The 14,656-nt window shown below is 40.0% G+C and overlaps 2 protein-coding genes across 2 annotated transcripts in view; one reads left to right on the top strand and one right to left on the bottom strand.

Moving 5' to 3' along the window:
* Positions 1–2,097, top strand: part of tmem168b (transmembrane protein 168b) — a 9,196-nt gene extending 7,099 nt beyond the window's left edge. The window contains exon 4 of the mRNA XM_028585096.1: positions 663–2,097. Coding sequence (XP_028440897.1) covers positions 663–1,210 — 548 coding nt within the window. The 3' untranslated portion in view covers positions 1,211–2,097. The remainder of the gene's footprint in view (positions 1–662) is intronic.
* Positions 2,098–2,321: 224 nt separating this feature from the next.
* The window catches only part of ptdss2 (phosphatidylserine synthase 2), a 32,791-nt gene continuing 20,456 nt past the window's right edge, over positions 2,322–14,656 (bottom strand). Inside the window, exons 9-13 of the mRNA XM_028585002.1 lie at positions 12,441–12,559; positions 11,954–12,068; positions 11,051–11,196; positions 8,778–8,963; positions 2,322–6,685 (exon numbers count right to left, since the gene is read on the bottom strand). Coding sequence (XP_028440803.1) covers positions 6,532–6,685; positions 8,778–8,963; positions 11,051–11,196; positions 11,954–12,068; positions 12,441–12,559 — 720 coding nt within the window. The 3' untranslated portion in view covers positions 2,322–6,531. The remainder of the gene's footprint in view (positions 6,686–8,777; positions 8,964–11,050; positions 11,197–11,953; positions 12,069–12,440; positions 12,560–14,656) is intronic.

The raw sequence follows: 14,656 nt of genomic DNA, 5'->3' as shown, positions 1-14,656 counted from the left end.
TTGGGCGGAGTGATTTTCTCGCAGCACCTGAGAGAAGCCCCGTGGTGAGGAGCAGAGAGTACGCCTGGAGTTCGCTCAGAGTTGGAGTAATATCACTTCGCCCAACTAGCAGAAGTAGCAGTGCACAGTATGTATACGGTTAGAATATGGCTGTGTCTCATGTGACCTTGTTATTTGTACACACTGTGACTATACAAATCACAACATGTAAATAGGAAAATGTTGGTGTCATTTTGTCACTTATTGGGAGCAGTAGGCTAGATGGAGCTGGTTACCTCCAGCATCTGTGCTAGGCTAGGCTAGCTGTGTGGGCGTCAGACAGAGTTACGACACGCACGGAGATGAGAAGGGTATGTATGGACTTATCTAACTCTGGGGGATACGGTGAATAAGCTAAAGTCCCAATAAGTCTGCGTGTTCCTTTAAGTAATCATTGGTACTCTGCAACGGCAAGTACCCAAATGTAAGTACTTGTACTTTGGTCTGAAAAAAAAAAAGTGGCATCGGTACATCCCTAATTTTTATGGCATACTATACTGACTTTTTTATGGCATGCTCTATTGGTATTTTTTTTGTTAATCTGAAAATGGTATAGTATTGTCCTCATGCATAGTTGGTTTCTGTGTGATCTGTAATCGGCTGGTTTCTGTGTTCATCACCAGGAGGAGACACTCTTCGCCTGGACCAGATCTTGGAGTGGTGGAGGGAGAAGAACGGCAGCTTCTGCTCGCGCCTCATCTTGGTGCTCGACTGTGACAACTCGTTGCCGTGGGTGAAGGAGGTAAGGAAGGTGGAGGGTCTGTACGTGGCCGTGCAGGGAGCGACGCTCGCTCGAGTGACCGACGCCGAGCTGCAGGACCCCCCGCAGCTCGGGGACTTCACCTCTCAGTGGGTGGAGTATAACTGTAACTCAAACAGCAACATCCAGTGGTCTGAGAGAGGCAGGCCGGTGTCTGCCGCCTACGGCATCTCCAAATACTGGAGCGACTACACGCTGCACCTACCGACAGGAAGTGATGTTACCAACCACTGGAGCATGCACTTCCCTCGGATGACGTACCCGGTGGTACAGCTGGCGCTGTGGTGCGGCGGTCTGAACGTGCTGTGGTTCTGCAGCGTCTGCCTGCGATATCTTAAAAGAATCAAACTTAACTGGTTTCCACCAGCGATACTGGACACTGGCCAAGGTTTCAAACTGGTCAGATCATAGAAATAAATATATATATATATATATTTTAAAACAGAGTAGGCAGCTATTGTATTGTTACCGCGCCGCTAACTAGTGTACTAGTGTCCTGTTAGTTACTGCAAAACTAATCACGTAATTACTGATTGCTCGGTTTGGTTTTTAGTACATTTTTATATCCTTTTGTAAATGTTTCTATTAATGTGTGTGTTAAGCTTTGATCTAGCGATCTGAACATCCCGGTCAGAGATGTCAATTTGTGGGATGAGACTGAGCACATTGACTATTTTGCACATTTTTGCATTGTATTTACTGTTCGATCTGAAGTGATTCCACCTTGATTTTTAGAACATTTGTGCCTTTTTTATCGTAAAATCGCCAAAGAACAGCCAGCTCGCTTGGCTGATTTTTCTATAACATTTTAACCAAAGTGGCCGTGGTACATTTTCAGAGGAAGATCTCAGGCATAAATCATATGAGCAGCATTTAGTCTAGAGCTCAAAATGTTGTATTGTTGTATTTTGATTGTGAGATGATTCATTTTACACCCCTCTGTGTTACACTATGCATTTGACGCTCCAAGCTTTGAGTATATTCAATGCACTGCTTTGTGTCTGTTGTAACAGCATTTTGCAATGCTTTTAGGGGTCATTTTTAAATACTCTCCAACTGTTTCAGGGAGTCCAGAAAGTTTTTATTTTTAACTGTACTGATGAATGCACTACACAGAGATGTGTGTGAACTACAGTATTTATGTCATAATAAACCCCAGGAATTAAATGCATCACATGAGATCCATTTTCTCCCCGAGGTTTATTGCAGTTTACTGGGCTATGCAAAATGATTCAGGTGAAAGATGGGTGAAACTATGCAATAAAGGAGAAGTGGGACTTCACTGCTCAAATCATGAATTTAATGGCCTCCTCATTGGATATGTTTATCTGTGTTTTTTGCCCCCAACGGTGCCTTCCAGGCAGCGCTGCCTGGAAGGCACCGTTGGGAGGTTAGGGTTAGGTGCCTTGGAAGGCAGCGGTCACAGCGCTGCCTGGAAGGAGCAGTTAGGGGCAAAAACCACCATTGAGCATTGGATACTGTGATATCTTCAGATATTCCATAAAAAGGCAGACACTTCCACTTCCATTGAGCTAGCTTTATTGCCGGCAACACGTTGGTAACGTTACAACCTGGAACATTTACTCTAGTGGTATACTGCCACTCCCCGCTCTATGTAAACTCCTTATACCCAATACGATGGAGCACCCTACTGGTCGTAGACTGTAATAACATTCAACAGTCACTATATAACACATACATTCTGCCAAAATAATGAAACAAGTTTTTTCATGTGTCTGACACTAGGAGAATACGTACACTAGGAGAATAACAATACATCTCTCTAACCTATTCATAAAAAGTAAATAGTCTTTATTTGGGTAACCTTTTAGAAAACAGGCAAAGTTCTGAGACTGTTCATTTAGTTAGACTTCTGTTAATTGCACACATGATTATAATTTCACCGACAGTAATTCTGGATTGCCTCCACTAAACAAGTAAATAAAAAATAAGCAAATCCAAAACCGCGTGCCAAAATAGCAGTATGTGCGCCAGCGTGAACCACTAGCGTTTCTTCTTGCTGCGTGTCTTTTACTGTCCACGGTATCGGCCACGGCAGCACCTTTCTCCCTGAGACCAGAGTTCAGGAGTGATGGCTGCAGCCTGGAGACCTCCCGTCTCGTGCCTGGGCGTGTCCAACCGTAAACTCAGATGTTCAGAATATGAAATCGCTAATTGTTTTCTAAATGAAGTCACGGTTAAGTTAGTGAGCATGATGCAATTAACTGAACGCTGTTTAAACTTTTAAATTTACAATAGCCATACATAGCCTATAGTGGGCAGATTTGTTAATGTTGTCTCCCTGATGTTAACGTTTGTTTATTTGATGCAACTGCGATGACTTTGCATGTTTTTTTAATTAATGCTTTATTTGCAAATTCATAACTGTCAAAAAAAAAAGGACAAGCGTAACATAAAAACGTATGCCAAGTGAAAAAATATGGCTCAACAATGAAGCCACCCACATAATATAATTCACAAATTTTGGTTCCAAAAGCGTCTGAGCGCGTAAGCTTATCTGTTCTCTCTGCATATTGACAGAGAGCGGAACACACACGAACGAACAAACACACACACACAATTAGTTAACCTGAAATCATAAAACCTTTAAAACTGCATCAGCGTTTAACGTTGACGTTTGTTTAAGCCATATTACATGAGAGGGTTTAATTTTGAAGTCCGAAAGGCGCATCACTGCAGTGTAGGCCTCAGGTTTTCAGTCGATTTTATTGAAAACATTATAAAAGTAGGTGGTGCAGCAGCATCTTTCAGTTTTTATGATCTTTAACATGTTTACATATGCACAAACCAAGTTGAAAATGACTTTTACAGCAAGTTTCAAATGATCATTGTCCAGTAGACGAGAACACAGGGCAGAGGCAGTAACAGAACATCTACTGCCCCCATGTGGCTGCAAGTGAAACCACACTGAACCCTAAAACACAAGTCCTTTTTCTGGGGACCAGTTCCTATTTTGTTCCACAGCTCAAAAAGTTCAGTTTCTAAATTCAATATTTTGTGATTTCAGAGCTGATGTGCAAATTCATGACTTGGGTCGGTGTAGGTCTTCAAAGATTTCAAACAAAAGCACTTCAACCAATCCAAGGCATGGGCAAAGGTCTAGTGTGAACCCCCAGCCAATGTCTAAAAAGCTTTCATTTAAAAAAAATAAATAATAATAAATGGGGGGAAAAAAGCTAACTTTCCTGAACTTCTACCAAGTTCACAAGCAACTGAATTAGCAGAGCAGCATGGGATAACAAGTACAAACGTTGACATATCAGCTAAACATTGTTTTTAGGGTTTTAAATTTGCTCAATAATCTGTGTTCAAAAAAAAGAGGGTGAAAGATTGTTAGAGTCTGGATAAGCATGAGAATGAGCCTTGCTGAGATGGCAAACTTCAGTTCAGTGTTTATGGCAAAATAAAGTGATAGATGATGAACAGACCCTCTCATTTGAACAGTAGATTCTGCTGGATTACATTCACAAGAAAATGACTATAGTATCATTAAACACCAGCCTAGTTTACAACAGGATAATCTGGAGCTAGATTCACAGATGTCTTCTACTTTGTCTTCAACTATGTAGGATGTAACCACTGACACGGACACTTACAGCTGATTCTCTGACAGCCACAAGACCTGAACAGGACAAAGACTATTCTGACGGACACAAGTGGGTTACATAGTGTTATTTTCAGTTGGACTTCAGTGTAAAGCTTATCTTTGGTAGCATTATGGAAAGTTGAGAACGTCTAACTAAGGTTGTATTCAACTATTTTGATTATCGATTAATCTGCAGATTATTCTGCAAAACGTGGAAAAAATTGCCATTATGAGTTGAATCATTTACATTTAGTTGCCCTTGTTTTGTCCGCCCAACAGTCCAAAACCTAAATATATTTAGTTTACTACCACATAAGACAAAGAAAAGCAGAATTATCACAGTTGAGAAGCTCCTACCAGAGAATGTTTGGCCTTTTTGCTTGAAAATAAATCACAAACAATTAATCGATCGTCAAAATAGTTGCAGATTCATTTTCAGTCGACTAATCGATACGCTCTACATTTTGTAACTCTACTTTTTAACTGACGAGGACGTCAAACACTACTGAGATGATTCAACATGTTTAGACTGAGAGACAATCATCGTCACAGAAATAAGGGCGTTAAGGTCTCCATTTTTTTTAACATAAGTAAATTTGGTTTCAATAATAATTTGCCTTTTGTAATATAAACATTGTACGCTGACACAACTGATGGCTTTGGGACTCTGCTTTAGTCGAAATGAAAATAAATCTAAATGACGTTTAACAGCTGTTTGAGTGGCATGTATGGCTTTAGCAAGAATGGGATCTAAGCTTTGGCTTGTTGCATGTGCAATATGGCAAGCCCACAGAGCCGGAAAAGGATGGTTCTCTTCTCTTCCCAAACCAAAACACAACTAAACATTAACCATCATTTCCCCCTCTTAAGATAAGGCTGGCTTTCATTTTGTTTCAGCTTATTCAGACAATGCAGAACATGATATTTTAACACAATTTCAGAGTTCCATTTAAAAACATGAGGCATTCAGGGAATCATATTAAATTCACATTCTGATGGGACTGAATGAGCCATTAGTTGAGCCTGTTACAGCTGAGGAGCACATCTTTGTATCATAGTAGGATTGTCATGGGTGTTTTCATTAGGGTGCTGCAGATTTCTCAGTACCTCATTTCACAAAAATGAACTTGAGTAAAATCTAGTGTTATAGTGAAATAACAGTAGCGATAACAAAACATCTACAGAAAACACCCAAACTCTACCCCACATATAATGTATAATCAGCAGTTAAATAACTAGAATATGTTACATCTCGATTATTGTCATTTTTTTTAAAGAACCAAGCCTGAAGGACAGAGGCTTGAGCGAGGATCCCGCAGCAGTTACAAGGACCTCGACGCCCACTGCTTCCAGGAATGAAAACCTTGAACTGGAAATGAAAAGCTGATATTGTCTCCCACATGTAAAATAAGTAGTGATTATCAGGAGCCTGCAATCAAACCTAAGAAAAAAGTAGTCTAAACTGTAAAAAAGAAAAGAAAAAAAAAACAGACCATTATTCAACAGACATTAACAATTATCATTATTAAGCTTTGAACATCAGTTACCTACACCTCATTACTGCTCCAAATACGCTCCCTTTTCTCATCTGCACTGAACACAAAGCTAATTTACAGCAGCGGACATGTTTCTGACGCTTACGCTAAGACAAAGTGTGCAGCTGAGAAAATGGAAAACTGCGGTCATTGGATCATTGGTCACACGTCTAGCTACTTCCCTGGTCACCTATATCCCTCCTTGAACTACTTCGCTTTGATTCAGCATTTTCCTTTTCCCCCTTGTCAATCAACATCCAAAGTAATGTATAAATAACAACAATGTATCTTGTCCGGTATATAATTCCCCAAAAGCTCCTAAAAAAAAATTGAGTGAGGTAAATCCATGTAGTACTGTAAGACAATAACTAGACAATGCACCGGATGAAAGTTGCCCCCCTTGCGTCTGTTGAATGACTACTTGGTTCATGTAGGCACAAAAGAAGTCTACACAGCACATACATGTGTCTGTATGTTTGCCTCTACATGTTTCTTTGTGTCACCACTCTCCTTCAGTCTTCTCGTTTTTCCTAATCAAACCTTGTCCTTTCCCCTTCCCTTGCCGACAGGTTAAGACTGGCGTTGCCCCCTCAGGACTTCCTCTGCCGCACCGTCTCGGAGCTGCCGTTGAGTTTGCTCCGCCCGGACGGGGTGGCTGTGCCCACGTTGCCCAGTGGGCGCTCCCGGTCCGTTGGGACTTCCTGTTTGCGTCGACGGGTCTCTTTATAACGGAGCGTGATGTCACTGCGAGAAGATCGAAAGAAAGTAGACACGGTATTAATAAGAAATCGGCCTCGGGAACTCTTCCCCCTAACTAGACTCTGTTCCACTGGCTTTGATTGCTCAACGTGTTACGGTGTTACCTACCGGGTCTATTCTGTGGGGTAAATAACATTTTAAACCTCGCCACAACAAGGACAAAAAGATGACACTTTACTTCAAATGTAATTATCTGCAGGTAAGGAAGCGATTTTCAGTAGGTTTCAGTCTGTTCGTTTGTTGAAATAACCCATGAGCCCCGACAATTATACAAGAACACAGGAGACTTTCTGCCACGATATGCCTCGCCACGGAGAAAAGCCCAAAGTCCAAGCTGGTTGGCACTCCGCTCTACAGCATCGCATATATCGTCTGGTGCGTTTTTGGCTTTACGTCAGCGCATAATACTCTAAGGTCGGTTGTGAATAATGGATTAAAATGTCTAATCTGGCTACCTCTCCTACAGCTGGCAGCCCTGGTTAAATACCAGTTATGTATGCCAGATCAGGAGGAGGGTCAGTCCGACAACAACCAAAGCACCAAAACTCTTCAACGTCGATGGAGCTGAAGTGAAAACATCCCCAAAATACTCACCTTGGTCTGCTGATGCAAATGCAGCGTGTTAGAGGAGGGAGAGGGACATGACACACCTAAACCTGTGCAACTGGGTCAAACAGTATTTGCAGATAATTCTTTGCTGTGTGTGTGTGTGTTTTAAGTCGGGTTTGCAGCAGCAACTTAGATCAGCGAGATGTAACAATGACACAAGTATGTACAGTATATAATATTTACAATGATGGTTAAAGTGTTTATCTCTTGGGGTAAAGCCGACTTATTTGTAACCAAAGAAAGCTAAAACGAAGCATTAAAACTATTTGCAAATACGATCACCCAGGTCTGTGTGACTATAGTATAGCATTGCATGCTTTAGTGCCTGGTGTCCTTGATGCACTGTACTGTATCTGTACTGTATGGCTGTAGGAGGTGAACCATGAGAAGTGGGGGAGACTATCGAATTGGCTCTCATCAGGTTATGGGCAGTTCAGTTCGAGGAGCCGGCATGCTGACTGGCACAGTGTGTGTGAGGTGTGCAAACACTTCCTCCGGGATTCATTCAGTGAGCCCTTGTGTCTCCTGTGTACCACTTCTACAGCGTCAGCACAAGCTGGCTGTCTTCTGTATCAATTAACTGACTGCAATTGAAAATCAAAATAATGTGAAGGAAAATGCTAAAAAATTATCATAAAATTCACCACAGCAAAAAAACTGAAAAGTGCCATGCGGGAGAAGGACCCTTGTGAGTAATATCTCTGTTATTGAGAGGATCCCAAAGATCTTCTGAATGGAATTATGGATCCACGCAGTGATGTATTAGAGGGGAAATAAAACAAAATACAACACCGCTGATAGAAGGGAGCGCCTCTCCCCTATACCTACCTCACTGGCCATGGACATTACTGCTGAGCATGAGCAGGAGGGAGAAATGGAGGGAGGAGGGGGAGAAAATAGACGACAATCTTAACATGCTGGGACATAGCTACGCTTAACAGGAACACTACTCAAACCAAAAGTAACCGGAAATATATCGCTGCATCAAGTCATGAGGAAAAAGAAAATCAAACAGAGGGCCTATTGATGGTGGGATCACACGCACATTAAACCATGAAATTCAATGGATTATTGTGATGTCCTTTATTGCAATGCAACCGTGACTGAGAACAAATAGTTATTTATTAAACTGCAAAAGCCAATGTTAGCCGACTGTAAAACAGCAGTAGTTTGGCTCAACTGATTATTATACTCTCTGTATTTGTGTTAAAAGGTGCCTTTATAAAATAGCAATTTGACCCCCAATGAAAGACCAAATGCTATTATAATCTGCACTGACATATCAACTGAAAACTAAATCGGGATTATTAAATGTCATGGTTGCAGACCAAAGGATTATTTGTACCAAAATAATTAATATAACTGAATGAGCACAGATTTTCCTATGTCTGTAAAGTAGCAATATTCTCTTAATTGCCAACCCATTTACCTCCTGCTCCCCTGCCCAGTAACCCACCCCACTTCTTACCGGATGAAAAACCGCCATAGTGTCCAGGTAAAGATGAGGAGGATTCCTAAGAGCCAGCACTGCATGACGAAGAAAGGGATGGGCAGCATCATGGTGTTGGGGTCGTACTTGACCACTATGAGGAACTCGGTCACTGTGATTGCTGCCACCAGCCACGCCTGCTGGCCAAGCTTCTTGTAAAACTTCCTGTAGGGAAAATTACAAAAGGTCTTATAAGGTGATATAGCTGGGAGGATGTTTTACTGTTTATAGGTAAGCTTGTGATGTGGGCAACGCCCAAAATACACATTATACAACAACTAAATCCGACCAGGCAATCTGATTGGTCAACTAGACGTTTAGAAAAATATAAAATAATATATTAAAATATTACTCTGTTATGTTGACATGGAAATGGCAGAGTTGAATCAAAAACTAGCTAAAATCTGTTTTCCCAGCAGATATCTTAGTAACAACAAGATTTAGCTAGCAAAGCAGTTTTGTGTTTATATTATGAACATATTTTAAACAGTTTGGGAAGTCCCACAATCTCTGCAAAGCTAACATTAGCTCAAATGACTAAACAGGGACCAGCTATTGTCTCTGTTACTAACAAGCTAACAATAGTTAGCTCAAGTTGGCTGGCTGACAGGGAGGGACTAGAAATAGTCTCTGTTGCTTTCTTTTTTATTTTGAGAGTTAATATGAATACAGTTTGATTATAACTTTTATTTTGTTGGTAACATTGTTGTATAACAGCAATATTACACTCAAGGGTGTGATTTAACATCCTATTATTAGCACGTAAGTGATGCTTACGGACCGTGTGTGTGTGTGTGTGTGTGTGTGTGTGTGTGTGTGTGTTAATATTGCTTAATTATATCATAGTAGTACTCTAGGTTACACAGCTGCCTAAAAAGCGTTCTACACAATACTCTATATATTTAAAAGTATGCTTTCTGAAAGCAGCAGCAAACCAAGCCCTGGCCTGTTTTTGTTGAATTCGGTTAAGAAAAACCATCGGTGTGACAACTGGGAACTTTCCTCAAAGAAATGACCAAAATTGTTTGGCCTGCACCTCTCCACTGAAAACCAAACTGTTGTCAATCGTTAGAGGCAGTGCAATTGTGTTTGCATATTTGTCAGACAAGTAGAAATGCTTGCTTTACGTAGGCGGATGGGATAAGAAGCTTACACTACCAGTGAGGTAAATATACTCACTTCCTAAGCTGCTCTGAGGGTTTCCCCAACAACAACAAGCTTGCATGCAGATACAATTATTGTCAGTGAAATGTCCCTTTACAGAACACTTTATCGGAATCATCTGCACTCTTAGAACATGTTTTTGACCATTCTTTCCCTCACTGCAATGCTACTTATTGTTTTTTCTTTTTCTGAGAGGGCTGAACGATTTTGGGGGAAAAAATCTATTTATTTATTTTCTTAAAAGCTTAGCTAAAGTTCAATATTCACTATGTAACAAATAAAACGTGTCATGGAGCATTATAACATGAGACTAGAGAGCTAAACTGGTTGAAATGAGAACATACAGTAGATATGAATTGCCCGCAATAAGTTGCAATTTTAAGTAAGTAAACAATTTTTCTTTGAATAAGCATTGGGACATTGAACAGTCAAACACAGAACATTTATCAAAAAAGCTAAAGTTAAATAATAAAAACAATTCCAATATAAAAAAATATCAGCACTGTAAACTGAAATTTCTGATATGCCTCAGTTCAATAGCAGCATCTACATATTGCACCTTTTATGATCATGTTAAATAAAGTAATACAAAATAAATGAAAAATCCACTGAAAATAGCACTGTAAATAATCTGTCATGTGTAATATTATTCCAGCATTTATCTAATGAAAAACAGTAATAATAATAAAAAGAGGAATACAAAATGTTATACCAAATGTTATACCAAACATTCAACTAACTATTGAATAATCGATTTATCGCGGTCTTCACGATTAGCTATTCGCATTCTTTCAAATATCGATTTTAAAACGATTAATCGTTCAGCCCTATTTCTGACATTTAAAAAGGTCAGCACCAAGCACTTCAGTCAAACTTAGTATATACTGTAACACAAAAAGACAATAATAACAGCTACGTGGTGCACTCTTGAAAAGTAAATGCCAGCAAGTTCCTAATGCAACAGTCTCTGTTACAAATCAGTATTCCAGACACGGTATGGTTTTACTCACTTTACATGTGATCAACTTATGAACCCAACCAACCCCTGTACCCCCCCAACCAGCCAACTTTATGTAGCTGCTACTCACGGGTCATCCATGAAGTCGTAGATTTCCCTCATGGCTACGCCTCCTACATTGACAAAGAAGACCAGGCGGAGCAGCACCAGGTAGTGTTCAGGAGGCATCCACAACACAAACTTCAGGTAGAAGGTGTTCAGCTCCGCCAGGAGGAACTGGGAAGGGAGGAGATCAAACAACACGTGTCTTAATTCAGGAGTAGGGCTGGGCGATATGGAGAAAATCAAATACCCTGATTTTCTTGACCAAATACCTCAATATCGAAATTGCGGCGATATTGTAGGGTTGACTATTGGTGCTTTCACAAAATATTAACACATTAAGATTTTTGATAAATAATCCTCAGTAATGTGGACATAATGACTAAGTGGGTAAAGGCATATAATAGAACAGCTAGAACATTCTGGTAAGTTCAGAACATAACATCAATTCACTGTAATGCAGCCTTTAAAACCAGGAGAAAACAACGCTTGTATCATATCACAATATTACGATATAAGATAGACTGTATTAAACCCACACTGGGGAAATTCCTGTGTTAAAGCAACTCAAAATCCAAAGTTTAAGATGATATATATCAATATTGATATACTATCGATATATTGCCCAGCCCTCTTCAGGAGCACGGTAAATTTGATAAATTGAAGATAACAGAATAGGACATTACTTATATACTGCACCAATTATGCAAGTATATCTCCAATGTTGGGTAGTGACAAACATTTAGGTTAAGAAGTTTAAGCAATGTGGACTGACTCTTGGTAATAATATATGAGTATGTTGAGGACATCTATGATGAGAGTAGTACAGGTTTAATTTTCACTATTTTCCATTGTATTGTAATATCTCTTGGTTGCCATTATGACAAGTCCCCTATTTTGATTTCAATAAAAAAAACAGAATATTCCTTACCATAAAGATGATGCCCAACACCGCAAGCCAGCGACGAAGGTTTGAAGCAGGCTTCCACTCAAACTTCACCCAACTGTACGGAGTGAACTGGAATGCTATACGCTTAATCTTCCCCCTGGGAGAGGACACATCAGAGACACGGTTAGAAATAAACATTTCTAACACAGCAATGTTGGTACTTATTGTAATTAAAGAGGTAATATTACACCCCTAATTCACTTTTTTCAAAGGTCAACAAAGAAGTTCTGTCAAAAACTAGTTTGTATCTTTAAAACGTCAACATTATCCCTTATCTCTTATATCTGTCACACAACAGAGACAATACGTACAGAAGTTAGAGAAAGAAAAAAAAAAAATTTGTTTAATTTTTGTGGTTTCAGTTTTAAGAGTAGAGTTCTAATAGTGGGTTAATCACATTTTTGAATTAACCAAATCTTACTGGAGAAGAGCAGTTGTTGTGTGTAGTGCAGCGAGTGTTAAGTCATACTTGTATGTAGGAATGTTCCACAGGCCCTGCCACTGGTAGGGCTTCATTGACAACCAGCCCAGGGTCTTCATGCCACAGTAGATCCCCAGACCGTTACACACCAACACATCCATGATCCACTAGATAAACATAACAATTTTATAAAAGGGTATAAAAAAAAAAAAAAAAAAAAAAAAAAAAAAAAAAAAAAAGGTCTAGTAATGCCTACACAACTGGGATCCTACACAAATTTGTTAGATTAGACCTTTTCTTAGGACGTGTGGGTGTGTACAGATCTCCCTGACTCTCCTATTAGTTTTGTTGTAAATTAGGAGGGAAAACTCACACTTCAGCATTCTTTTAAGACTATGGGGTTTGGTGACATTGGTGAGAAAAAATCCCAGCACAGTTCCTCATACCTTAAACCTGACAAAATGTTTTTCAGACAGAATGAAATGAAAACATCAATGTGTATGTGTGCCAGGCCTTGTTTTTAATGTACTTCACCAGAATTGTTTCTCTGACTGTTCAAATTACATATATTTACATACTATTATGTATAGTATGTAATGTCAGTTATTAGTGTGTAATAACTTCAGAATCTGCCCTTACTTTTTATTGACGCAGTCTACCTCATATGTTTTTACAGTCAACAATGTATCCTTACATAATATCCCCACTAATTGTCTGTTTACATTCCATCATGGTGCTCTATTGCGTTTACATGGTGTTCATAGGATTCAAAAGATTCTTAGCATACAAACAAATGTCAACTTAATTGCTACCATAAATCTCAACAGCAGCTTTAATACTGAACAAGCAGGCATTAAAAAAAACATATGTGGCACAGTGCTACACACAAACAAATGACAGCGATGATGAAAATAAGGATGACTTTTATAACAGACTGCAGAACATCCTGAAACATCTAAAAAGAAAAGACATCAGCCTCCTTATGGGAGATTCCAATGCAAGGATAGGAAGACACAACACAGGCTACGAAGAAATGACGGGCAAGCAGCGTTGGAGGAAGCGTCTTTTCACACAAGAGGATCCAAAGGAGTCCCGGATATCACCAGATGGTGTGACTGAGAACCAAATGGAAACTTCTGCATTACCAGGAAATTAAGGAGATCACCGCAGGACCTACGAGTGAGGAGAGGCGCAACCATAGCATCTGATCACCACCTGCTAGTCGCCACACTGAAGCTAAACTAAAGAAGCACTGGATGGAAACAACAGCAAAGAGACAGAAGTTTAACATCTGCCTTTTGAAAGACACAAAAAAGAGAGGAGTAAACGCTGAATTTGAAGAACAGATTCCATGTACTACAAGAACTGAGCAGCAAAGAAGATATGCAAGACAAATGGGAAAAGACCACCACAACAACATAAAAGAAAGTAATAGGACTAAAGAAGCGCCAGCAGAAAGAGTGGATATCAGCAGAAACACGATGCAAGATAGAGGAGGAGACAGAAGAAGGCAGCGATTAACGGTCATACAAAGGCAACCAAGGCCTTTGTATGATCAACAAGAATACACAGGAATCAACAGAAAGATAAAGAAAAATGGGCCAAGAAGGACAAGAGAAACTACACTGATAGCCTGGCTAAAGAAGCAAAAGGCAGCAGTAAAAGGAAAACATGAAAGAACTGTATGACACAACCAAGAACACACAATGGTAACCCAGAAAATGTGGTCAACATGATCAGGAACCCCTACAAAGGGATGACCTGCAGAGTAATCCATAGTAGTATCCGTGGAGGACAGCTCACTCAGAGTTTCCAAATGAAGACCGGTGTTACACAAGACTGTATACGGTCCCCTATCCTCTTCCCCCTGGTTAATAATAATAACAATAATAAAGATAATAATAAAAAAATAAAAAAGACCAGAAACCTTCACTTACTTAGGCAGTGTCACTGCCAACAGGGTGGCACTGATGCAGAAGTCCGAGCCAGAATTGGCAAGGCAAGGGCTGCATTCATCCAGCTGAAGAACATTTGGAGCTTCAAAGAAATCAGAGAGCGGGCAAAGATCTGACTTTTTAGCTCCAACATTAAGCCTATACTACTTTATCGATCAGAAGTGTTGAGGACAACAAGGAACACATTGACCAAGGTACAAACATTCATCAACAGCTGCAATCTCTGGCAGAGGGCCAACAACCAGTGGAAGATGAGATCAAGAGAAGAAGATGGGGATGGGGCTGGATTGGCCACACATTCCAGAAACA

This window comes from Perca flavescens, chromosome 8 (assembly GCF_004354835.1).
Source record: "Perca flavescens isolate YP-PL-M2 chromosome 8, PFLA_1.0, whole genome shotgun sequence".
Classification (NCBI taxonomy): Eukaryota; Metazoa; Chordata; class Actinopteri; order Perciformes; family Percidae; genus Perca; species Perca flavescens.
Note: the sequence above shows the minus strand (reverse complement) of the source record. Positions and strands in the feature narration are given on the sequence as shown.